At 37.0% G+C, this 26077-nt stretch overlaps 2 protein-coding genes across 2 annotated transcripts; both read left to right on the forward strand.

Moving 5' to 3' along the window:
* Positions 1-267: 267 nt before the first annotated feature.
* LOC141285204 (eukaryotic translation initiation factor 4E-1B) lies at positions 268-8005 on the forward strand. The gene is made up of 7 exons (XM_073818246.1): positions 268-291; positions 494-585; positions 701-796; positions 4176-4239; positions 5469-5582; positions 6249-6388; positions 7891-8005. Exons 1-7 carry the CDS (start codon positions 268-270, stop codon positions 8003-8005), a joined length of 645 nt encoding a protein of 214 aa, XP_073674347.1.
* A 10572-nt stretch (positions 8006-18577) lies between these two features.
* Positions 18578-24917, forward strand: LOC141285462 (extracellular calcium-sensing receptor-like). The gene is made up of 6 exons (XM_073818472.1): positions 18578-18774; positions 18919-19225; positions 19483-20322; positions 20443-20673; positions 21767-21890; positions 23773-24917. The coding sequence occupies exons 1-6, from the start codon at positions 18578-18580 to the stop codon at positions 24915-24917; spliced, it is 2844 nt and encodes a 947-aa protein (XP_073674573.1).
* The last annotated feature ends 1160 nt before the right edge of the window (positions 24918-26077 follow it).

Genomic DNA, 26077 nt, shown 5'->3' on the forward strand with positions numbered 1-26077 from the left:
CTACAAGTCTTATAGTGTTTCCCAGCTTTTTGTCAACGCTGTCAGATAAGACAACATTTTGATAAGGTAAATTAATGTCATTATTATCAATGCCAGATTTGTCAAGGATTAGAATAAATATTGGTTTGATCATTAGTTAAATCACTACATGCAATAAATAAATAAATAAATCGTTTTATGTTGTTTCATAATTTTAAAACATCGGTCTGAAGTTATAAATGTGCGCGCTTGAGGACATTGGTCAGTGTCGCGCGCTTCAGGATAGACATGGCGTCGTGTGCTGTACAGCTGGTGAGCATGTCCTGTCCGAAATGTAATTCGAGATTAGAGAACTCCTTTCACCGTACACACGTGTGTCAGCCTTTTACCTGAAATGACCTAGAAAGCCTTTTATTTACTGAAGCGATTTCAGGCCAAAAGTTTAACCGCGTCCACGTTGTGCATCTTAATGTTGCGGTTGTGCCTCGCCAATCATGTCTTTACATTTTACCAGATTGATAAAGTGACCAGGAAGAAGGTTGAGAAACACAGATTTGAAACGAACATTCTGAAGGGCCCTTATTTGAAGCATCCTTTACAAAACAGGTGTGTCTAGTGTGCTAACGTTTGCAAACCCATTGAGATTCACGCGTCCCTCATTCTCCTACAAACTCTGCTCTTGTTCTGTGTGTAACGCTGTTGTTGTATCGTTTGTGTGTAGATGGGGTCTTTGGTTCTACAAGAATGATAAGAGCAAAATGTGGCAAGACAATCTGAGGCTCATCACCAACTTCGACACAGTTGAGGACTTCTGGGCGTAAGTTCATTTGAGCAACTGGAAATAATTAGTTATCAGTTGCTTAGAACAACTGTTGATTATCCATGTTACAATCCACACTACATATAATGTTTTGCAATGTTTCCAACTCTGGTTGCACATTTGGAAAAGTTGTTCAGGTTAGTTATCTTAATTGATTGTAATTGACGTACACTAACATTTACAAGTTTGGGAGCTGTAAGAATTTTTTAAAAGATGTGTGTCATGCTTTGATCAGAAATAAAGTAAAAACGGTGATATTGTGAATTTATTACAACTTAAATAACCTTTTTTAGTTTAGTATACTTGCTGCATGATATTTCAGAAACCATTCACATGCTCATTTATTATCAGTTTTGCTTTTTTTTTTTTTTTTTACTTGTGCATTAAAAGTAAAAAGAACAGCATTTATTAATTATAATTATTTTTAAAGAAATGATACTACTTTTCAGAAATGATATACACTATATTGTCAAAAGTATTGCTTCTAATAAATGGGTTTGACTACTTTAGTAATTTCCATGAGTACAAATATTAATTTTTAATCATATACTGATATTCTAAGGAATTGTGTGTTTTTAATTTCATTGCAACAGTTTGTCCTTTTCTATTCTAACATGACAATGCCTTTGTGTATAAAGCAAGGTTCAAAAAGAAATGATTGATTCAGTCAGTGTGGAAGAACTTGACTTGTCTGCATAAATAAAGTCCTAATCCCAGCTGAACACCTCTGGAGCGACTATAAATGCAGACCTTGAGCCAAAAACTCATCACCAGACACCAATGACTTGTATGTATGGGTACAGACATTTTAGACACTTCTAAAGCTGTTGCAACAGAGATGGAAATACAATTTTTTTAAATGCATTAATTATGTTTCCATATTTAACACCAGTGACTTGTATATGCACTACATGGACAAAAGTATTGAGACACCCCCTTCTTTAGAACAGAAAAAGATACTTCCAAAACTGTGGCAACAAATATGGAAACATAATTATTGTATTTAAAATTGGTATCTCCATCTCTGTTGCATCAGTTTTGGAAGTGTCTAAAATGTCTGTACCCATACGTACAAGTCATTGGTGTTTGGTGATGAGTTTTTGGCTCAAAGTCTGCATTTAAAGTCACTCAAGAGGTGTTCAGCTGGGATTAGGACTTGACTTATGCTTTAAATGCAGACCTTGAGCAAAAAAACTCATCACCAAACACCAATGACTTGTATGTATGGGTACAGTCATTTTAGACACTTCCAAAACTGTTGCAACAGAGATGGAAATACAATTTTTAAATGCATTAATTATGTTTTCATAGTTGACACCAATGACTTGTATATGCACTACATGGACAAAAGTATTGAGTTTTGGATTTGTCTAAAATGTCTGTACCCATACAAACAAGTCATTGGTGTTTGGCGATGAGTTTTTGGCTCAAGGTCTGCATTTAAAGTCACTCCAGAGGTGTTCAGATGAAATTAGGACTTGATTTATGCAGAGCAGTCAAGTTCTTCCACACTGACTCAATCATTTCTGTATGAACCTTGATATACAGGCGTTATGTTAGAATAGAAAAGGGTCCTGTCCAAACTGTTGCAATAAAATTAGAAGCACACAATTCCGTAGAATATCATTATATGCTTAAACGTCAAGATTTGTGCCCATGGAAGTGACTATGGTAGTCAAACCTGTTCGTTAGATGGAGTGTCCTAATAGGTTTGGCAATGTAGTTTATGTTGGATTACTAAGATTAACTGAGCAAGCACTCATATTATTTCAAAAGATTTGTATTTTAAATAAATGCTGTTTTGTAAAAAACTTTTAATTAAAGCATCCTGAAAAAAGTAGCACATGTTCCTGAAAAAAAAAAAAAAATTAAGCAGCACAACTATTTCTAACATTAATAATAAATCAGCATATTAGAATGATTTCTAAAGGCTCGTTTAGCACTAAAGACTGTAGCAATGAGGAATAAAATGTATTTTAAAATGGGAAAATGTTTTTTTTTAATGTCATTCAGAGTTATTATGTAGAGATTAGGGATTTAATCTAAATCATGGTATGGTTTAGTGCTCAAAGCTGTGATTTTGTTAAAAGTTATTTAAATATTTATTTGAAAATAATATGCATTGCAGAGAGTGAAGCACAGAAACGTGTGCACGTGCGTGAATATGTGCAGCTCACGTTATCAGTGTTTGCTGTGTCTTAGAGCGCCACACCTGTCTCTGAGTTTCTGTTTGAGAATGCCATGTGCCCCAGATTTCACCAGAGCTGTGATGAGAAGTGTTTAGAAATAATTTGCTATTGCTGCTTTATTATTAAATACATAATTACAATTTTTGAAGTAAAACTTCACTTTCACAAACCTGCTGACAGACACGGCACTGTAAGTTCGTTATAGACTAATGAAATTTAGTCTGATTTGTAAAATAGAGTGCGTGTTTTTTAATTTCTTTTTTTTTCTCTAATGTATAATAAATCATAATATTTGTGCACAAGCATAAAATCATCTCAGACTTGCATTATTAGGAGATTTGCACCACTTGAACACCCAGAGCACATCATTTGATGGAAAGTGTGTAATGCATTTAGACCCATTTTAAAATGGGTTTGATTTTAATATCCTATAATAGTTTAAGCGCTTGATCTTTGGCGCCCTCTGGTGGTTAACAGACTAATCCACAATCATTATAACAATAAAATGACTGCTTAGATTTTTTTGACTTGTTTCCAGCCAAAATATCTAAAAATTCTTAAATCAAGAACCATTTTCTAGACAAGTAAAAATTATTTTCTTGTATTCAGTAAAAACAAGTCAAAATTGAGTTTTTGCTTAGAACAAGCTAAATAATCTGCCAATGGGGTAAGAACAGAAAACAAGATTATTTTTCTTACCCCATTGGCAGATTATTTTGCTTGATTCAAGCAAAAACGCACTTAATTTTGACTTGTTTTTACTGATTTTTTTTTTTTTTTTTTAGATATTTTGGCTGAAAACAAGACAAAAAGATCTAAGCAAGAAAATCATTTTTTTGCAGTGTGGTTGGTGTACTTTATGGTCTTTTTATGAGCAATTAGAAATCAAATGTTCATTTTGTATCCCAGTTTAAATCTCAATCCCATTATGAATTTGTTTGGCCAAATTGTGCATCCCCACAAACAACCACTGCAAACCTGGAGCTCTTAAAAATCACAGCTTTTATCACAATGACTTATTTTCTCAAATCGTGAATATTATTGTGATCATGGCCCTAGGAGTCTGCGGATTAACTCTCTAGTTTCTTCACTGGAATGCCTGAAAAACTTTACATTTTACATTGTTTTTAAGTTCTTTAAATATTACCGTATTTGTCAACTTTCCGATTTATTGTTAACTGTTTCAGATTGTACAACAGCATACAGCCGCCAAGCAAGCTCTCCTCTGGCTGTGACTATTCAATGTTCAAGGTGAACACAGCATAACGTTCTTACTTGTCTTTGTTTTTTTTTTTTCTTTAACATTGACAATTGTTCTGTTAATGACTAAAGTATTGATCAACGTTGACAGCTGTCTAAATATAGTTGTAGGGATGCTGTGAAATGGATTTAACATCCAAAAGCTGTTATTAGCCTTATAAATATAAATAATTAGGTTGTCTTGAGAAATCCAACATACTGATCTGCTACTTAAGCTTTTTATTCTTCTTCTTTGACTAAACTGAATGCTGCTACTCCTAGAGCTTTCAAGCTAGAACCAGCAAACTCAACAATGGAAATGCAATAATGCTAACATATTCTAATCATCTAATATATTTATATAAAGTTCAAAACTTTTTTTATAGCTGCTTTAAAGCTAGGCTTTCTCAAGACAACCTAAAGTATGTCTTGACTAGGGTTGGGTATTGTTTGAATTTTATCGATTCCGATTCTGCTTAGTGAGTCTGATTCTTATTGATTCCAGATTCCAATTCCAATAAGATAAAAAAAAATCCATTAAAAAGTTTTGAGTCAAACATTTAGATGTCAAACATGTTTATTCTGTCTTTTGCCTATGGTTTTACCAAACAACACCACAGAGAAAACAGCTAGACTAATATAAATTTCAAACATTAAATTATTAAAGACAAGTAATAAAATGGGAACAAACAAATAAACAAAACCGAACAAATGTCAGGGACAGAAATTGAAATCAAAAGTTTAAAAATATTGCATAGTTTTCTTTTCATAAATGAAATATTGATCATTAAATTTATAAGATTTTCAGTCAGTTAATGATTTTCTTTTGTTCTTTGATTAACCTGCTGCCTGTCATTAATGTTAATTAGACGGCTGTCTCTTTAACACCAAACAAAGATCTAAAAATACTGTTGCGTGTTTTCTTTCTCACCCATTTACGTTTACTCAAGACCAAAAAACACTGTTTATGAGGGTATGCTGACATTTCGTGCATAAGGGTCAATAATAGTGAAAGGGACCGCTGTTCTCCGTGCTTGCGCTTCAGATGTGTGCGCAAGTTGTTTTCTTCCCTGCACTTAAATGGTTTAAAAATCACATTAAAATGGAAATGCAGGAATCGAAATTTCTAAAATGGAACCAGTTCTTGATACCCAACCCTAGTCTTGACACGCTTTTTAATCTAGTTCATATTGCACTCATATGGTGACTCTTTGTAAAGCCTTTTCTTTGTTGCTTTACAGGACGGCATCGAGCCCATGTGGGAAGACCGGAGTAATAAATGCGGTGGCCGCTGGTTGATTACTCTAGCCAAGCAGCACAGACACACAGAACTTGACCATTTTTGGCTGGAAACGGTCAGAGAAAATATATTATGCTCATTTTTTTTTTTTTTTTAAATCCTTTGGTTTTGATTTGTGTCTGTTGTGAAAATTCAGTCTCATCTTTCTGTAAGAATTTTTTGTGTGTATGAATGCACTTCAAAATATTTACTAGTTCATGTAAATGAACTTACTTAAAGGAACACTCCCATAGGCTCATTCTCCAACTCCCCCCGAGTTAATAAACTGAGTTTTACCGTTTTGAAATCCATTCAGTCGTTCTCCTGTTCTGGCGATATCACTTTTAGCATAGCTTAGCATAGATCATTGAATCCTATTAGACCAGTAGCATCACATTTAAAAATGACCAACGAGTTTCCATATTTGTCCAGCTTTACATTTTCCGCTGGTATTAGTACACGATATAACTACAGAAGAGTCAAGTTTTAAATAGGACAAATATGGAAACTCGGTCATTTTTAAACATGATGCTATTGGTCTCATAGGATTCAATGATCTATGCTAAGCTATGCAGAACAGGAAAACATCTGAATGGATTTCAAAACGGTAAAACTCAACATATTAACTCGGGGGGGGGGGGGGGGGGTTGGAGAATGAGCCTATTTCCAAAAAAAGTGGAGTGTTCCTTTAAGTTAAAGCAAAAGCAAGCTTATGCTGAATACATGTTTGTTCTCGTGGCAGCTGTTGTGTCTTATTGGAGAGGGCTTTGGCTCCTTCAGTCGGGATATCTGTGGAAGTGTGATCAATATCCGTGCCAAAGGGGACAAAATTGCCATCTGGACCTCCAATGCTGAGAACTGTGATACAGTGACATACATTGGGTAAGCATGCTTTATAGTTTGAGTTTGAAGTTAGCTGTTAAAGGGGTCATCGGAAGCCCATTTTCCACAAGTTGATATAATTCTTTAGGGTCTTAATGAAAAGTCTCTAATATACTTTGGTTAAAAGTTCTCAATAGTAGTGTAAAAAAACACCCTTTACCTTGTCAAAATCAGCTCTGCAAAATATCAGCTCATTTTAAGACATGGCCCCTTTAAATGCCACGAGCTCTGCTCGCCCCGCCCCTCTCTGGGATTATGTTTACTTTAGCTGCATTCAGCCACGTTTATCTGCGAAATTTGCCAACAAGCACATTATTAAAAAGAGGCCATTTGCAAAGATGCATAAAAAAAACCCTTATCCTCACTTCTGCTGTGGGTGAAGCTGCATCAGGAACGATTCGCACGAAGATAGACGCATATGTAGATCGGGATCGGCGCTTTCCATTTGAAAATGAAAGTAACGTTAAACCTCTGCGTCTTCAGCGGCTCAGATGTCGGGAGTAAATGACGACTGCTATGTTCATTATTACATCCAACAACAGAAGTCTACACAGTGAGGATCGTATTGGGACTGTTTCAGCTCAGTGGGGGCGGGGCTAAGGTAAGGCGCTCATGTCAATCAACTGTATTTCATCACAACGACAAGAAGCTGAGAATGAGCTGATTTTAAAAAGGGGATATTTCTTTTAAAGATTAAAAAAATAAAACTGGGTGGATTTTTATCATTGTAGGGTGGTTGTGTTCACGAACTACCAACACACATTAATGTTCAAACAACATGGAAAAGTTAGTTTTGCATCCGATGACCCCTTCAACAAGCCAACATCCTCATTTAAGTTGAGCTAAAGTTTAAACTGTAAATAAGGTTGTAAATAAGGTGCCTTTAATGCTTTGCCGAATTGGAGATTCTATGCTCGTCTAAATCTGGCTCTGAGTTTGTTCAAAAGAATTTATGTAGTATTTTATTAGATGGTGTAGTTTTTGATTTGATAGATTTGAACGTCAGGCAGAGCCAGATGTAAGCGGTTGACCAGTCGTGGAGCTGTAAACATTAATGATCGTGGAAAAGGAATTTGTGCCTAGCAACCTAATGAAGCTAATTATCCATCATATCAGATGGACGGGGAACAGTCTGCAGTCCTCTGCTGCTAGGATATAAGGTACATCTGCAAGATTCGCAGTGCACTGCGAAATAGTTTCCTACTGAATATAAAAGTTTTTATCCTGAAGCAGATCAGGGTTTGTAATTGCTTGGGGCACATGCTTTCAGACCACAGAAAATGGGAATAAACATTTGCTAGTGTAGGTAGAAAAGTGTAGATGTTTTATTTTTTGGCTGTTCTCCACCAAAGCATCAATACCTTGAACTGGATGTGGGCAGCCAGTGCACCGAGACAAAAGAAGCGTGATTTGGTGGTACTTTGTGTGAGACGTGTTTGGTGATTTTCCAAAATCCTTTAGGAAGCAAGTTGTTTACTTCTCTCCTATTACTTCTCTTTCAGGAAGAAGTATAAAGAAAGTCTCGGGCTCCCGCAGAAACTTGTCATTGGATACCAAGCCCATGCAGACACTGCGACTAAGAGCAACTCCATAACCAAAAACAAGTTTGTTGTTTAAAAGCGGCCTTTAGTTTGTGTAAAATAACCTTTATAATGAATAACTTTTTCTGTTACTTGACGTGTGGCTGTATATTGTGGCATTTAAATTCACCTTGATATGCAAGACTTTGTAAACGTTGAGTTTGAGTTGTACTTTTTGTGCTGTTGAAGGGTGTCTAAAATGCAAAGACCTTTTTTCTTTGAAAATTAAAACTTGAGCTACTTTTGCAAATGTTTCTGTGGCTGCGTGCGTGTGTGAAGAGAAAATGCTTTTGCTTTTTCTTTTAAATTGAAGTTTAATAATAACCTGCTTTTCATTGGAGTCCACTTGTATAGATGATAAATGGAGAGATTAACTTAAAGACAGCAGCACTTGAGCTGACATGGACACCAAATTTTATTGCAAAAACCTGATGATCCATGACGTGTGTTCCAGCATGATTCCAGAATGTTCCAGAGCGCATCACATGTGGTTTTATTGAAAACAATGAAATCTCCCTTTTGGTGTCTGAAATATTTCTTATGTATTTTCTGTTAGAACATTTTGTTAAAATGACCTTATAATCTGTATAAAGTAATTAGGGGTGCTCCGATCAGGATTTTTGAGACTGATTGACGATCACAGGAAACTGTATCTGTCGATCCAATCACTGATGACAATCTTTTTAAAGCCTTCTTTTTATGTAGAATTATTTATTGTAAAACTGCAATCAGTATTTTAGGCATTTAATCAGGTTTTTTTTTTTTTTTTTTATTTGAGGGGTGGAGCAAATCATTTAGACATTTTTCAAGAATATATATTTATCTCACCTAAATGTTTGAACATGCAGTGCTTATTATTATTTATTTATTTTATTTTATTTTTTAATTGTGCAATTATTGCACAATAGCTTGCACAAACGCATTTATCCATTATTTTGATTTCAAATCCAAAAATTAAATGCTTTTTCAGCATTGTGATTTTTTTTTTTTTTTTTTTTTTTTTTAACACGGTACAGTAATCTTTCATAGATGAGTTTAAACCAGTATAAGCAACACATTATCCAGTGCTTTTTACTTTTGCATTTACTTCTAGATTTATACGTTTCTCAAGCAAGTGGCAAAACATTTAAACTGCTTCTGTCATCACAAACATTCTAAATTAAAAATTACTATTGACAGAATCAGTCAGTTCTACAGCCTTTTTTCTTTTGCTTTTAAATCTTTATTACAAGTGATTCTATTGTTAATAAAGAATTGTTTTCCTACCTCCACAAGTGCTATATATTATTGCCTTTTTTATCTAAAAATGATATTTTGCTTTAAACCTAGCTAAAACCCCATATGCCTGTGAAATACAGACTTTAATTATATGCATTTATGGCGTAATTTAATTAATCCTTGTTCATATTTACAGCAAACAATTTGCTTTTACTTTATATTTATCGGTCGATAGTGACTGGTAGCCGATCAATCTGAGCACCCCTAAAGGTAATATTACATATGTGTTCTGAGTTTGTCAAACCACAGAAAATGAACCCCCCAACCAAAAAAAAAAAAAGTAACCAAAATCTGGAAAAAATAAGCAGTTTCAAAATCACACCCACTCAAGGAAAAGCTGCCGCTTTCTCAATTGTCAAATACAGGTAACTTTTAAATAAAAAAGAATGAGCTGTTTTGTACATTATTACAGCCAGGTAATATGTAGGCATGCACCGAAATGAAGATTATTGGCTGAAGCCTGGACATGGTTTTCCGTGTTTTTCCCAATATATTATGCCCAATATATTTTTTTTAACCAATGCATAAATTAAATAGCCAATATTGGCTTTTTACAGTTTTGTCTTGCTTTTCAAAGAAAAAAAATCAATTACAAAACAATTCAAAATATTTAACACTGAACATTTTTAACATTCTAGTATTCATTATAGCCTGCCAACAAAGCACAATTTAACTTAAAATTAATAAGTTAGTAAAATAATATTCTTTGGCCATTTTTAAGAGCCCCTTCTTGAATCAGGCATGTGTTTTTAATTTACAAATAATTGCAGCCTTGCTGAGCAAAGGAGAATGTTAGTGTCAGCAAAAGTCAAATAACAACAGTGAAATCACAATATTTTTGGCCAAATAATTTCGGTTACCGAACATTCGGTGCATCCTTTAGTAATATGCATTTATGTGACTAAGACATACTGTAGTAACTAACGGTACTGACAGTAACTGATACTAATGCGCTCTATTCCTGAATGTAAAAATTGTGAAGGAACTACACAATTCAGTACTACATAGTTCATAGCCTTTGTAATGTGTTTCAACAATACATTTCTAACATTTATAATGTTTAGAAACAATTCTCTGAATTGCCTTTACATCGACTCTGGTTCTGAGCATATTGAGTGAAGTAGTATTTCAATTAGAAAACATTTCTCATGTGTGTTTTTAATTTTTAAAGCATGGCTTTAGTGACTCACAATTGGTCACGTACACTATTAATCCTGCTACAATTTAAAAAGAAACCATAAGCATGTCAGTAAACCTGGATTAGTATAGAAAGTGGAAAGGCACGTTCATTCATTCATGAGCAGAACCACAAGTTGAATTACTTGAATTATATTAAATCCTCAACATAAAGCTTATGTGTGTTTATGAATACTGTGTAATACTTTATGAATATCATGTTAAGATTAGCTTAATTGCCCTTTTTTGTTGCTTAAGGCGATTTATTTGTACTTTATACACGCACATTATACATTTATTTGGGCTGGAAAAACACTGCAAAAAATGCTTTTCTAGCTTAGATTTTGTCTTGTTTCCAGGCAAAATATCTGAAAATTCTCAAATAATTTTCTTGTTTTCAGAAAAAGCAAGTCAAAATTAAGTGAGTTTTTGCTTGAAATAAGCGAAATAATCTGCCAATGGGTAAGCAAAAAAAAATCTTATTTCAAACAGACAAAGCAAGATTATTTTGCTTGTTTTAAGCAAACATGCACTTAATTTTGACTTTTTTTTCTGAATACAAGACAAACATTTTTACTCGTCTTGAAAATCCTTATTGATTTAAGAGTTTTTAGATATTTTGCCTGGAAACAAGACAAAAAAATCTAAGCTAGAAAAGCATTTTTTTGCAGTGCATGGTGACCATTTGATCATTTCAGCCATGTTGTTGGAGGTGGCTGTAATAGGAGTGACGACAGGATGACTATAACCAGCCAGAGGAAATGAACTGGCCAGTCTGGTTAATGTTTTACTCTTCTCATAGGAACAGCACACACAATCTCAGCGCTCAGAATTAATGGAGGTACTCAAAAAATGATCTAACATCAGAACTAGAGGTGCAAAAATACTGCATACTGATTTGCAGAATTATGGTTCGGTATCACCCACGGTGTTTGTGGTAATATTCACTGGGATCTGGCTTTTGTCTCTTTGTATGGAATTCATGACTTGATGCTTTTAATAAGGTAAGTAGCTTTGTTTTGCACAACTGCTGTATTTTATTTCATTGCAAATGTAGTGTTTTTTTAAGAAAAAGGAAGTTATGATTTTTGCCTTTGTGGGTGGACGATACGAATATGCAAAGTACTGATAACCATTTCAAAGTGTGTTTGGTTGTTTTTAAGATATAACCTATATCATGTGATCATTAACATGAAACTTGCTATGTCTTTTATTTAGTGTTTTTTATGTTATCACACTGCAAAAAAATGCTTTTCTTACTTAGTTTTTTGTCTTGTTTCCAGCCCAAATATCTAAAAATTCTTAAATCAAGAAGGATTTTCTAGATGAGTAAAAGTAATTGTCTTGCTTTCAGAAAAAAAACCCGAGTAAAAATTAAGTGAGTTTTTGTTTGAAACAAGCAAATTAATCTCTCAAAGGGTTAAGAAAAATATTTTTTTTTCTGTGTGAAATACAATTTTTTTTTCTTAACCCATTGGCAAATTATTTTGTAAATAATAATAATTTAATAATTTTTACTACTCTAGAAAATACATCTTGATTTAAGAATTTTTAGATAATTTGGTTGGAAACAAGACAAAAAATTAAAGTAAGAAAAGCATCTTTTGCAGTGTAAAGTCAGGTGGTTGTACAAAAGGTTTGTTGCAGTAGGCCTACTTGCGTTTCACAAAGACCCGTTGCATTTTTAATATTTAATTACATTCTGAGACCACACAAATGCTTACGTCGAGTACAAAAATCTAACTAAATTTAAACTTTTATTCATCAGCACTGTCTGAAGGTCCAGCAGCCAATTCTCTTACATAAAGCATCCTGAACCTTTTTTTCCAGGGACTTGAGCAGTGCTTTGTGGAATAGCCAGGTCCTGCTGAAGCATATTTCCAGAGTTAATGAGCCGGATTGTAAAACACTAGACCTGGGAAGTGAGTCTAAACTGGCCATAGTATCACACAGAGATCCAGCAGTGGGAAGGTTAGCCATGTGGAACTCCATGTGAAGAGAAAAGTTTTAAAATAAAACACCTGAGTTCATATTTAATTGCAACTGGTGTCAAGTTGACATTTCTGTATAAACAAAATGACTATTGCATCATTGCACCAATTTAGAGTAAAATGTTTTAGAGTGAGACACTGCAGGTGAATAGGGTAAAAAAAAAGTAGCTTATAGTTATGATCTTACCCAGTTAACTGGTTACATTTATAATTGCAAACATTTTTTGTATTACAAGTTTTCTAAATTGTTATGTTTAAATATGCACTAATTTGCATACATTTCTAGTTCAAAAATCTAAACACTGGATGAAGTCAGTTTCAAAATTCTTGTTTAATTTTTTTGACATATTAGAGTCAAATGTTTTTGCAAAGGGAAATTGAATATCTCATATTGTCACTCCATAATTCAGAAAAAACTTAGAACAGACAGAAAACAATGTATTTTTTACCATTTTGGGGGAAATAAAATGTTGTACGTATAAAATCAAGCAAGTTATATATGAACAAATTCATATTTAAAAACCTTCAGAATATAAACAGGAATAAAAATTCAAAGTTTGGTGTGTGTAAGTGCTACTGAAGTGGAGATTTATGGCTCAAAATTTCGTTTTGAGAAAACGGCCTTTAAAAATATGGATTGTAATTGAAATCTATTGACACAAATAGATAAAGTGCTATAAAAGAAACACTTAACAGTGTCTTTTAGGTGTTTTCTGTCCATTAGACTAAAAAACACTTTTTGAAACACCAAAAATCTCAAACTTGATAGGGGCATGTAAAAACAGTGTTTTTGCTCTTGACGGTCCAAACAAATATGAAATGCTGAATTTGTTACTTCTGTTTCATTGATTGTGGATGGTCAAGTTGGGCTGATTACATCACGAGAAACAGGGCCCAACACTATGGAGCCCCTGAAGGGACATGGTGGTGGAGAAATATATGAAAGAGAGAAAATATTAAAGATGACAGTGCTGATTAAGATATATTTACTAGTTCTGCAGGTACAGGCAACACAAACATTGGGAAAATAACATTTATGGTATGTTCTACGAAGTTGTTTTGATAGAGGGAAACAATATACATTTCTAATTTAATAGTTATTTGTTCTTCAGACGTTTAAAAAAATCTGCTGAATGCAGTGACGTTTGATTAACTACTGAGAAAGTGTACAAATTAACAATTTACTCAATCACATTAAAATCTGTGGAAATTAACCTCATGGGACCTCAAAAATGAAGATGCCAAACATAAAAAAATTACCAACTAAAATAAATAAGGATATTAAGATATTTGGTCACCATTGGCATTTGATGGAAAGAAGTAAAAATACTATGCTGCCATCTTTCGGAAGTAATTTTACCCTAGTGTTATTTAGCTCTGTATCTCAGAGAAAATTGTCTGTTTAAAAATAACGGATTACTCAGTAAATATACATTTAATAATTTGGCTTTCATCACTATTTATGTTTGTCTTTCTTCAGGGAGAAAAAAAAACGAAATTAAAAATTTGACCACATTATTTAGCAGCCTCTTATTTCAGCTTTCTTTCTTTTTTAAATCCTGTTTATTAATTAACCCAGATGCTGACATATCCACTAATCAGAGAGTCGTGATAAGCAAAACACACCAAAAAAGCTCCCCTGAAAAAAAAAAAAAAAAACGCTATAAATGACTATCCCCCGGTTTCATAGACAAGGCTTAAGCCTAGTCCCAGACTAAAAAGCAAGTCTGGGTTGTTAACTGAAAGAAACTTGCACTGACTGATTTTAAAATATGTCAGATTCAATGTTTTGTCTCAAAATGTCTCAAATATGGCCTAATCATGACTTTACCTAAGACCTGTCTGTCTTGGTCTCCTTATGCTCTTAAACTACGTTTTGTATATAAGCATATTTTGCAACAGTTTTCAAATACTTCTTTTGCTTTGAGTAAAAGTTTGTAATGTTGAGATTCACCCCATTATTGGTTGGTTTGGTTCATTTATAACTCTTAAACAATAGCTTTTTTAAAATCTCCATGGGATAAATGAATGTGAAAAATATTTCCGGAACCAAGGCAGCTGGTAAAGTGGGCGGGCATTCATTGCTACACTGTGTGCTGCTCAGCCAATCAAATTCAAAGACCAGAAATACACCTCCTGAAAAAAGGTAGAAAAGCTGTCACTGGAATGGTACTAAAGGGTGCATGTTGGAAGTGTGATGAATCCTGCTGAAGTTTATGTCTGTCAAAATAAAACACAACAATCATATGTTCTATTGAAAGCAGCACATCAACCTTTATGGCATACATGAATTAGATGTGTTACCACATTCAATACTCCCCCAAACACCACTTTATTAGGGGGAAAAGTCAGTGGTCGCATGAACAATGCTATGGTATGCCAACGTGACATAAGACAACAAGAAGTTCCAATTTTGTTGGTTCTCATCTACATAAAGTGAAAGCATGGCCAGCAAAGACCTATTGAAACATTCAATGAGTCTATCTGATTGAGAATGGTAAGGGGACGAACACATTTTATTTATTTCCAATAGCCTCACTACTTCCTAAAAAAAGAAAAGACTCAAAAGTCCATCCCTGATTGGAGAGGAGACTCCAAGGCACACCTTATTGGCACCTTTACTAAGACTTTAGCAACAGACTGTACTTCATGATTTGGAAAAAGGCAAAAACATCAGTTCATTTAGAAAAAACAATCAAAATATATTTTTGTCCATAGTTTCAGGGAGCAAAAATATTTGATCCCCTGCTAATTTTGTACGCTTGCCCACTGACAAAGAAATGATCAGTCATGATTTTAATGGTAGGTTTATTTAAAGTGCCCCTATTATGCCTTTTCAAATATGATATTTCATGTAGTGTGTCATGTAGCTGTATGTGAACATAAACTATCTGCAAAGTTGTGACGCGGACAGTGCACTATAAATGAAGTTTTTGTCTATCAAAAAAAAGAGTCGGCTCACATTCGCCTAAACGAGTCGTCAGCAATTCGAATCTTTTTTCTGTAACGGCCACACGTCACGAGCTACACATTTGCGTAATGTCCGCCCACGTTCAATTTCGCGAACAACTTGCCCGCCCACAAACAGTAGGCCTACCATTTTCACGTGGATTACATCATGTCAAGAAGACGCCCTGCGCTGTGAGAGTGAATTTGTTTTATATGCCCTTCCGAAAGATGAAACTACCAAGAATGAGTGGTTAACATTAATTTTTTCAACACCTCAGCAGTCCAATGCCAATCTTGTGTTGTGTTCGCGTCATTTTACTGATGACTGTTTTTCCAATCTTGGGGAGTAACGTTACAACGCGAGATTCACCAAACGCTTGGTTTTAAAAAATGGATCAGTGCCCAGTTTATTTGGACCGGCTTGCTCCTCTGAACTTCTGCCTGTAAGTATGATTAATAATTGATGATTGTATTTTCTAGCGATCGTTCAAAATACGTCTTTGTGTACGTTATGGTGTGTAACAACCCCGCACATGTCTTGGTAACCGGCTAACTTGCGTTTCTGTAGTTCTGTTGTTCAGCTGTGAGTGCAATGTAGTCTAAAAATTGTGATTGATGCAGCTTGACTGTCTGTCTGCCTTATTAGTTTAAGTAATGATAATGATAAACGATGGCTTAACGCAGTGTTATGGATTGTACAGTGTTGAAGGTCACAACGTAGAGGTGTGCCCGGTTCGCTTACAAAAGCAAATTGCAAGCACTTTCCACAGTTATAATATGACACCCACTGAGAAACGTCCTGCTCCAGTCGTGCTTGCAAAACAGTTTCTTGTCGATGTGCCACTTCAACCGTTTCATCGTCAGACTCCGGCTCGAATTGATAGGGTAAAATCGAGGCTATCTTTTCTATGCATTAACAGGTCTCCACAGCTGTCATTCAGTTATGCCAATGGGCGTTTCGTTTTGCGCTGAAGCGGTAGACCAATCCAAAAGGACTGCACCATCTGACCAATCACAGCGGTGAGGGCTCACTGAAAGGAGGGGTTTAGAGAGACTGATTCTTCGAACTGCTTCACACGAGTCGTTTACGAATCATTTAGAAACGGGGTAAAATTAAATCTAATTTTTGAGAAAACTAAAGTGTTTTTTGAACTTGCATACATGTAAACCTGTTTTAAGAGACTATTACAACAATATTAACTACCTTTAACATGGCATAATAGGGGCACTTTAAACAGTGAGAGACAGAATAACAACAATAAAATCCATAAAAAAGCATTTAAAGGGGTCATCGGGTGCAAAACTAACTTTTCCATGTTGTTTGAACATTAATGTGTGTTGGCAGTTTGTGAACACAACCACCCTACAATGATAAAAATCCACCCAGTGGTATTTGTTTAATCTCTAAAAGTAATATCCCCTTAAAATCATTTCATTCTTAGCTTCTTGTCGTTGTGACGAAACACATTTGATTGACATGAGCACCTTACCTTAGCCCCGCCCCCACCGAGCTGAAACAGTCTGAATACGATCGCCATTGTGTGACTCAGTTGCAGAGGAAGACTCTAATTGAGCGATTGAGGTGTTCTGTTGTTGGATGTAATAATGAACATAGCAGTCGTCATTTACTCCCGACATCTGAGCCGCTGAAGACGCAGAGGTTTAATGTTACTTTTGTTTGTAAATGGAAAGCGCCAAACCTGATCTACATATGCGTCTATGTTCGTGCGAATCGTTCCTGATGCAGCTTCACCCACAGCAGAAATGAGTATAAGGGTTTTTTATGCATCTTTGCAAATAGCCTTTCTTAATAATGTGCTTGTTGGCAAGTTTCACCGATAAAAGCAGCTAAATACAGCTAAGAGCGGCTAAAGTAAACATAATCCCAGAGAGGGGCGGGGCGAGCAGAACTTGTGGCATTTAAAGGGGCCATGTCTTAAAATGAGCTGAAATTTTGCAGAGCTGATCTTGACAGAGAGAATTTTTAACCAAAGTATATTAGAGACTTTTCATTAAGACCCTAAAGAATCATATGAACTTGTGGAAAATGGGCATCCGATGACCCCTTTAAAAAAGTTGATTTGCATTTTAATGAGAGAGATAAGTATTTGACTTAGTACTAGTGGCAAAACCCTTGTTGTCAGTCACAGAGGTCAGATGTTTCTTGTAGTTGTCCAGCAGGTTTGCACACATCTCAGGAGGGATTTTGTCCCACTTCTCTTTGCAGATCCTCTCCAAGTCATTAAGTTTTCGAGGCTGACGTTTGGCATCTCGAACCTTCAGCTCCCTCCACAGATCTTCTATTAGTTTAAGGTCTGGAGACTGGCTAGGCCACTCCAGGACCTTCATGTGCTTCTTCTTCAGCCACTCCTTTGTTGCCTTGGTTGTGTGTTTTGGGTCATTGTCTTGCTGGAATACCCATCCACCACCCATTTTCAATGCTCTGGCTGAGGGAAAGAGATTCTCACCCAAGATTTGACGGTACATGGCCCCGTCCATCGTCCCTTTGATGCGGTGCAGTTGTCCTGTCCTCTTAGCAGAAAAACACCCTCAAAGCATTCTTGGGTCATAGGCAGCAATCCTTCTCCTCTGAACCCGGTGAGTTGAGTTGATGCCAAAGAGCTTGACTTTGGTCTCATCTGACCACAACACTTTCACCCAGTTCTCCTCTGAATCATTCAGATGTTCACTGGTAAACTTCAGATGGGCCTGTACATGTGCTTTCTTTAGCAGGGGGACCTTTTTGTATAAATATAAACATTTCTTGTTTTTACTGTTGTGTTCATATAGCTAAGTGTCCTTTTGTTGTCTTTTTCCCCCAGCAATATTCAGCGTTCAACCAAACTCTGTGTGGTGAATCAAAAATCTGTCTACTGTAAATCTTTCATGGACCGTGTTTACCTCAGTCTATCACATAATGAACAGGAGAGAAATTTACTGGAGGAAAGAACAAAAGAGTCATCATCTCCGCAAATAGACCCGTATATGATCAGCCATGTGGGTGGACTTCCCAGCTCCTTCACCGCTCAAGAATGTGTTGGTCCATCTGACACTTCATGCATATTGTCTGTTGATTCCATTAATTGAAGGAAAAGCACTTTAGAATAATATTTGCCAGAAGAGGCAATTGACGAAACTAGTGGAGATTCTAAAACTTCTGCTCTGCCAACATCTACCTTGCCCCATGAAGACCACATTAGAAGTCAACTGAAGCAATGAGGTTTTATCTGAAGCTTTACCTGCATTACCTGGTTCTGCTGGGTTTCAGCGGGGTCATTTCGATCTATGGACCACACCAGAGGGCCCAGAGAACAGGTGACATACTGCTAGGAGGGCTTTTTCCAATACACTTTGGAGTGGCATCCAAAGACCAGGATCTTGCAGCGAGGCCAGAGTCAACTGAGTGTGTCAGGTATATACAAAACACGGTTTCCAAACATGGTTTAAACTTTTAATATCAACACAACTGACCTTTAGTAATTAACATGTTATTTTAGTGACATAACCATGACCCAAACAAAGTGTGAGTCCCTTTCTTCTATACTTTCTTTTTCAGATATAACTTTCGTGGATTCCGTTGGCTACAGTCTATGATCTTTGCCATAGAAGAAATCAACAACAGCTCTACTCTTCTTCCAAACATCACGCTTGGCTACCGTATATTTGACACATGTAACACTGTCTCGAAAGCCCTGGAGGCGTCGCTGAGCTTTGTTGCACAGAATAAGATCGATTCACTCAACTTGGACGAGTTCTGTAACTGCACAGGGAACATCCCATCAACCATTGCAGTGGTTGGGGCATCCGGATCTGCAGTATCTACAGCCGTGGCTGACCTTCTGGGCCTCTTCTACATTCCTCAGGTTGTTTTGCAATTTCCAAACTTAAGTGTTTTATTGGAATAGTTGTTTGAAAAATGCTTTAAGCCAAGACACCACAGCTGAATAAAGTAAAAAAAAAAAAAAAACATTTTGCCATACTTCCCAATGTAATTAATCACAGTAGTGTCTTGCCTTCTTCGAACTTGATTGATATGGTCACCATGAGTTGTAATTTTAATGCACTAAAAGAAAAGAACAAAAATGTTTTAAAATTGTCACTCTTCTCTACTGTTTTTCAGATCAGCTATGCTTCATCCAGTCGACTTTTGAGCAACAAGAATCAGTACAAATCATTCATGAGAACTATTCCCACAGATGAGTATCAGGCTATTGCCATGGCTGCCATCATTGACCACTTCCAGTGGAACTGGGTGATTGCCATCGCCTCTGACGATGAGTATGGCCGTCCGGGTATCGAAAAGTTTGAGAACGAAATGTTTCATAGAGACATCTGCATTGATCTTAATGTTTTAATTTCACAATACATCGATGAAGCTGAGATTCGCCGGCTGGCAGACCGCATCGAAAACTCGTCTGCTAAAGTCATTGCTGTGTTTGCAAGTGGACCAGACATCGAGCCCCTTATTAAAGAGATGGTGAGGCGAAACGTCACAGATCGTGTTTGGTTGGCGAGTGAGGCGTGGGCCAGCTCTAGCCTGGTTGCCAAGCCAGAGTACCTTGATGTCATGGGAGGAACGATTGGCTTTGTGCTGAGGGCTGGCCATATACCTGGCTTTAAAGAATTCTTACAGCAAGTGCATCCAAAAAAGTCCAGCCATAATGAATTTGTGAGGGAATTTTGGGAGGAGACTTTTAACTGTTACCTAGAAGATAGTCCAAGGAATGAGGACAGTGAAAACGGCAGTACAAGTTTCAGACCTCTGTGCACTGGTGAAGAAGACATTGCAAGTGTGGAGACGCCGTACCTGGACTACACACACCTAAGGATTTCTTACAACGTGTATGTAGCTGTTTATGCCATAGCACAAGCACTTCAGGACATACTTACCTGCACACCTGGAAAGGGATTGTTTGCTAATGGCTCTTGTGCAGACATTAGGAAAGTTGAAGCATGGCAGGTGAGTCACTTATCATGCTACTTATATATTTGTAACTCTCCAGAAGGTTCCCTTCTGCTCTTCTCAGTTTTTTAGGATGTTATTTAAATGATGTTCACATCCCTCTTTTTATTCTAAAAGGTTCTGAAACAACTGAGACACCTCAACTTCATAAACAGCATAGGGGAGAGGGTGCGCTTTGACAACGGCAGTGAGCTCTCAGCAAATTATACCATCATAAACTGGCATCGATCACTTGAGGATGGTTCTGTTGTATTTAAGGAGGTTGGCTATTACAGCGTACATAACAAGAATGGAGCCAAACTTTCCATTGACAAGACACAAATACTATGGAACGGCCGTCTAACTGAGGTGAGTAAAAATAGAACATACAGTATCTGGATAGCTTGGCTCTTAAAGGGGTCATCGGATGCAAAACTAGTAGAAGGGTTTTTTATGCATCTTTGCAAATGGCCTTTCTTAATAATGTGCTTGTTGGCAAGTTTCGCCGCTAAATGCAGCTAAACGCGGCTAAAGTAAACATTGCAGCTTGTAATCCCTCGGCAGAGAGGGCGGGGCAAGCAGAGCTCATTTGCATTTAAAGGGCCCATGCGATAAAATGAGCTGATATTTTGCAGAGCTGATTTTGACAAGGTAAAAGGGTGTTTTTTACACTACTATTGAGAATTTTTAACCAAAGTATAGTAGAGACTTTTCATTAAGACCCTAATGAATCATATGAACTTGTGAAAAATAGCCATCCGATGACCCCTTTAAGCCCTGGACACACCAAGCTGACAGTTGGTCATCGGGCAATGTTGGCTGGTTCTTGAACATCAGTCGGCTTTAGTTTTTGTGCCTCTAGTCAGACCCATCGGCTGTTTTTCGTCCAATTCTGCATGCCGTATTAGTGGCAGAGTTCGTCCGTGAGAAGTCAGCTTAGAGAATGAGCTGTTCTATCCCTTTCTTTAGCTGCAAATGGTTTCAGGTTTTCCTGTTTGAATACCAATGACAGACTACTGCCACCTACTGGTATAGAAGAATTTTGTTCTCCGATGCAACCGCAGAGGGTACAATCTAGCCGGCCATCGGCTGTAGTCTGTCAGGTCTGTCCTAGTGCAACTTTTTTCCCCCAATGCAGGCGATGCCACAGTTGGCTTTGCTCATTGTTCATTAACACAGGGAGTCCGCGTTAATGCTTATTTACTTTAAATGGGTGATGTCATGCATTGCTAAATTGAATGGGTACTTTACCCTCTGGGGTTGCTTGCAGCAGAAGTCGAAAAATTTTCAACCTTTCAAGCCCCAATGCAGGCGTTAGACACGCCCTCCAACAAGTTTGGACACCCTATGTGAATGTATGGGCAGCGCTAGTTCTTTAGTGTTGGTTTGGTGTGTCATCAAATATGTTATCAAACATCAAATATGACTTTGCATGAGAAAATACATTGCTTCCCTTTCCCAGGTACCATTTTCCAACTGCAGTGAAGAGTGTGAACCTGGAACCAGAAAAGGAATTATTGATGGCGAACCCACATGCTGCTTCGAGTGTACAGAGTGCTCAGACGGGGAGTACAGTGATCATAAAGGTTAGCAAATTTATGAGTTAGCAACTTAATATAATAATAGAAGCAACAATGGTGGCTGGAGACAGTACCAAAATATACTTGAGACAAGATTTAAAACAGAGGTGTTCTCAACTCTCTGCAGAGTTTAGCTCCAACCTTGATCAACCCTGCTTGTAACTTAGTGGTCTTGAAGACCTTGATTAGCTTGGTCAGGTGTGTTTGTTTAGGGTTGGAGCTAAACTTTGCAGGAAAGTGTACCTCAAGGGCAAGAGTTGAGAACCCTATCTATACTGCCCTACAAAGGCAAAGTGCAGTAACTACGCCAACACTGAAACTGAGAAAAATGCCTTTAAAGTTTTTACACCATTTATGGTCTTAGTTTGGATTTTGTAGTTACTGCAATTTTGACATTCTCCTTTCTCTGAAACGGGACAAAATTGAACCAGGAGACTTTGCCACAAGACAAAACGGTTGTCACAAAGCCCAATTTAAGCCGTAACTCAATTTTGACCAAATGTGTAGTTACTGCGCTTTGCCTTTGGAGGGCAGTATAATGTAATCCTGCTTCTGGAGGGCCAATGTCCTGCAGATTCTGGCTCCATCCAGCCCCACTGCACATGCCTGGACATTTCTAATGAGTCTGAAGACCTTGATTAGCTGCTTCAGGTGTGTTTATTTAGGGTTGGAGCTAAACAGCATGGCTGTATCCAAAATCGTCCCCCTATACCCTCATTCTCTATTCCCCATATTAGTCCACTAAAATAGTCCAGTTGAAGAGTGAATGAAAACGAGTGAGTGAATTCGGACACTGAGTGCACCGAAAGAACTGCCGGTTTTGTATAGTTTGTGCTTGCTATTTTAATAATCATTTGAAACAGGCTAACTGGCAGTTCCTGTAGTAAGATTAAAAAATGCAAATTAATAATTTTGTGCAAATGATTAAAATGCTGGCAGTAGCTAACAACTTAGAAAAGGGAAAAAGTTAATTAAAACTTTATTCCTCAGTGTTTAATCTTCAAATTACTCGTCCTCATTGAAAAACCTTTTCAAATAAATTCAAGAGTACCGTCTACATCCATCTCTTTTACTACCATTCCTATATTTCTGATACACACATACAATTCATTTAATCTTACTCCTGTTTACCCAGTCTATTTATCCAACAACATCTAACTAATGTTAAAGGAGTAGTTCACTTTCAGAACAAAAATGTACAGATAATGTACTCACCCCCTTGTCATGCAAGATGTTTATATCTTTCTTTCTTCAGTCGTAAGGAAATTATGTTTTTTGAGGAAAACATTTCAGGATTTCTCTCCATATAATGGACTTCTATGGTGCCCCTGAGTTTGAACTTCCAAAATGCAGCTTCAAAGGGCTCTAAACAATCACAGCCAAAAAACAGAAGGGTTATATCTAGCGAAACAATGAGCTATTTTCTAAAAACATTTACAATTTATATGCTTTTTAATCTCTACACAGAGTACACACAGAGCTAGGCAAGACGAGCATCTGAGGTTAAAAAGTATATAAATTGTAATTTTTTTTTAGAAAGTAACTGATCGTTTTGTTAGATATAACCCTTCTGTTTTTTGGCTGTGATTGTTTAGAGCCCTTTGAAACTGCATTTTGGAAGTTCAAACTCAGGGGCACCATAGAAGTCCATTATATGGAGAGAAATCCTGAAACGTTTTCCTCAAAAAACATAATTTCCCTACGACTGAAGAAAGAAAGACATAAACATCTTGGATGACAAGGGGGCGAGTACATTACATGTAAATTTTTGTTCTGAAAGTGAACTACTTTAATATTTGATTACCTATTGTACAATTAAGTGTTATTGTAAATATCATCACCGTTTGAATACTGTATTATTTTCCTGTTTCTTTTCTACTCTCCACAGATGCCAGTGTTTGCTCTAAATGCCCAAACAACTCCTGGTCTAACGGCAATCACACATCTTGCTTTCTAAAGGAGATTGAGTTTCTGTCCTGGACTGAACCGTTTGGAATCGCTTTGGCCTTATTCGCAGTTCTCGGGGTTCTGTTAACAGCTTTTGTGTTGGGTGTTTTTGTGCAATTCCGTGACACGCCAATTGTGAAAGCGTCAAACCGAGAGCTGTCGTTTGTTTTGCTTTTCTCCCTCATCTGTTGTTTCTCCAGCTCTCTTATATTCATCGGTGAACCGCAGGACTGGACGTGCCGCTTACGCCAACCAGCTTTCGGAATCAGCTTTGTGTTATGCATCTCTTGCATTCTAGTTAAAACCAATCGCGTCCTACTGGTGTTTGAAGCCAAAATCCCCACTAGTCTCCATCGTAAATGGTGGGGCCTGAACTTGCAGTTCTTACTGGTGTTCCTGTTCACGTTTGTGCAGGTGATGATCTGCGTGGTTTGGTTGTACAACGCTCCACCAGGGAGTTACAAGAACTATGACTTTGATGAAATCATCTTCATCACCTGTAACGAGGGCTCCATGATGGCGTTGGGATTCCTCATCGGTTATACATGTCTGCTGGCCGCCGTTTGTTTCTTCTTCGCGTTCAAGTCTCGAAAACTTCCCGAAAACTTCACGGAGGCCAAGTTCATAACATTCAGCATGCTCATTTTTTTCATTGTTTGGATCTCCTTCATCCCTGCATACTTCAGCACCTATGGCAAATTTGTTTCGGCGGTCGAGGTCATTGCCATTCTGGCTTCCAGCTTCAGTTTGCTAGCTTGTATCTTTTTTAACAAGGTCTACATTATTCTCTTAAAACCATCCAGGAACACGATTGAGGAGGTTCGTTGCAGCACAGCAGCTCACGCTTTCAAAGCAGCAGCGAAAGCGACGCTACGGCACAGTTCTGCCTCCAGGAAGAGGTCAAGCAGTGTGGGAGGATCCTCCGCCTCCTCGCCTTCTTCGTCTATCAGCCTGAAGACCAATGGCAATGAAACGGAGTCCCCCTCTACACGGAGACATAGTCACAAACCAAGGGTGAGCTTCGGAAGCGGAACGGTCAGTTTCTCCTTAAGCTTTGAGGAAGCTAGAAAGAACTCGGTCAAATGATGACAAACTGGTTTGCGAATGATTGTACTTTCACTGTAATGTAAATCTTGTTTTTGGTTTAAGGATATGCTTGGTGGTGGTATCACAATAGCTGTATCCGTCATTTTCTCCGATGCAACCTCCACTAAATATGCCTTCCAGTCTTCAGGAACAGACTAATCTCTGTCAACAATGCTTAGACTTGCCATACAGTGCCTTGCAAAAGTATTCATACTCTGTACCCCTTTATTTTTTTTTCATATTTTGTTTTGTTGCAGCATTATGTTAAACTGCTTTAAATTAGTTTTTCCCCACATCAATTAACACTCCATACACCATAATAATGACAAAGCAAAACCAGATTTGCAAATTTTACAAATGTATTAAAAATAAAAGACTGAAATAAGTAGATTGCATAAGTATAACTCAGTCCATAGTTGAAGCAGCTTTACAGCCTCAAGTCTTTTTGGGTCTGATGTGAGCATCTTTGCACATCTGCATTTGGCAATTATCTGCCATTCTTTGCCTCACCTTTTCACCTCTCCATCTCTGTCAGCTTGGACATTTTCTAGAGTCCTAGTTGTTCCAATCGTCTTCCATTATGGAGAATGCTTCTGTCAACCTTCAATGCAGCAGATTTGTTTCTGAACTCTTCTCTAGATCATCGCCTTAACGCAAGTCTGTCACTGAGCTCTACAGGCAGTTATCTTGGTTTTTGCTCTGAGATGCATTTTCAGCTGTTAGACCTTTTGAGAGGTGTGTGTCTTTCTAAATCAGACTCATTCACATGAATTTGCCACAGTTTAACTCCACTCCAAGTGTAGGAACATCTAGAAGCAATATGAATGCTCCTGAGATAAATTTAGAGTGTCCCAGAAATGCAACGGGATCTTTTCAACAAAGTTGTTACAAGCCTGTTTTGTGCTTTGTCATTATGGAGTATGAGATGTAGATTGATGGTGGACAAAAAAAAAAAAGTAATTTAAAGCAGTTTAACATAATGCTGCAACAAAACAAAATGTGAAAAAAATGAAGGGGTGTGAATACTTTTGCAAGGCACTGTAACTCATTGACACAAAAGATTCATTTGCCTACGAGCCTTTTGTTTAGCACAGCATTCTTTCATAGACACTCTGTTTAAGGCATCCTCTAAATGCCTTAAATGTAACACAGAAGCCGAT

Source organism: Garra rufa, chromosome 14 (genome assembly GCF_049309525.1).
Source record: "Garra rufa chromosome 14, GarRuf1.0, whole genome shotgun sequence".
Lineage (NCBI taxonomy): Eukaryota > Metazoa > Chordata > Actinopteri > Cypriniformes > Cyprinidae > Garra > Garra rufa.

What these genes read in the sequence shown, in the direction of transcription:
- LOC141285204 (XM_073818246.1), top strand. Translation starts at nt 268, where the DNA reads ATGGCGTCGTGTGCTGTACAGCTG. An exon ending in ACAGTTGAGGACTTCTGGGC is followed by an intron (nt 797 to 4,175) that starts GTAAGTTCATTT and finishes TAACTGTTTCAG; the next exon opens with ATTGTACAACAGCATACAGC. An exon ending in ACCATTTTTGGCTGGAAACG is followed by an intron (nt 5,583 to 6,248) that starts GTCAGAGAAAAT and finishes TTCTCGTGGCAG; the next exon opens with CTGTTGTGTCTTATTGGAGA.
- LOC141285462 (XM_073818472.1), top strand. Translation starts at nt 18,578, where the DNA reads ATGAGGTTTTATCTGAAGCTTTACCTGCATTACCTGGTTCTGCTGGGT. An exon ending in GCCTCTTCTACATTCCTCAG is followed by an intron (nt 19,226 to 19,482) that starts GTTGTTTTGCAA and finishes ACTGTTTTTCAG; the next exon opens with ATCAGCTATGCTTCATCCAG. An exon ending in GGAGTACAGTGATCATAAAG is followed by an intron (nt 21,891 to 23,772) that starts GTTAGCAAATTT and finishes TACTCTCCACAG; the next exon opens with ATGCCAGTGTTTGCTCTAAA.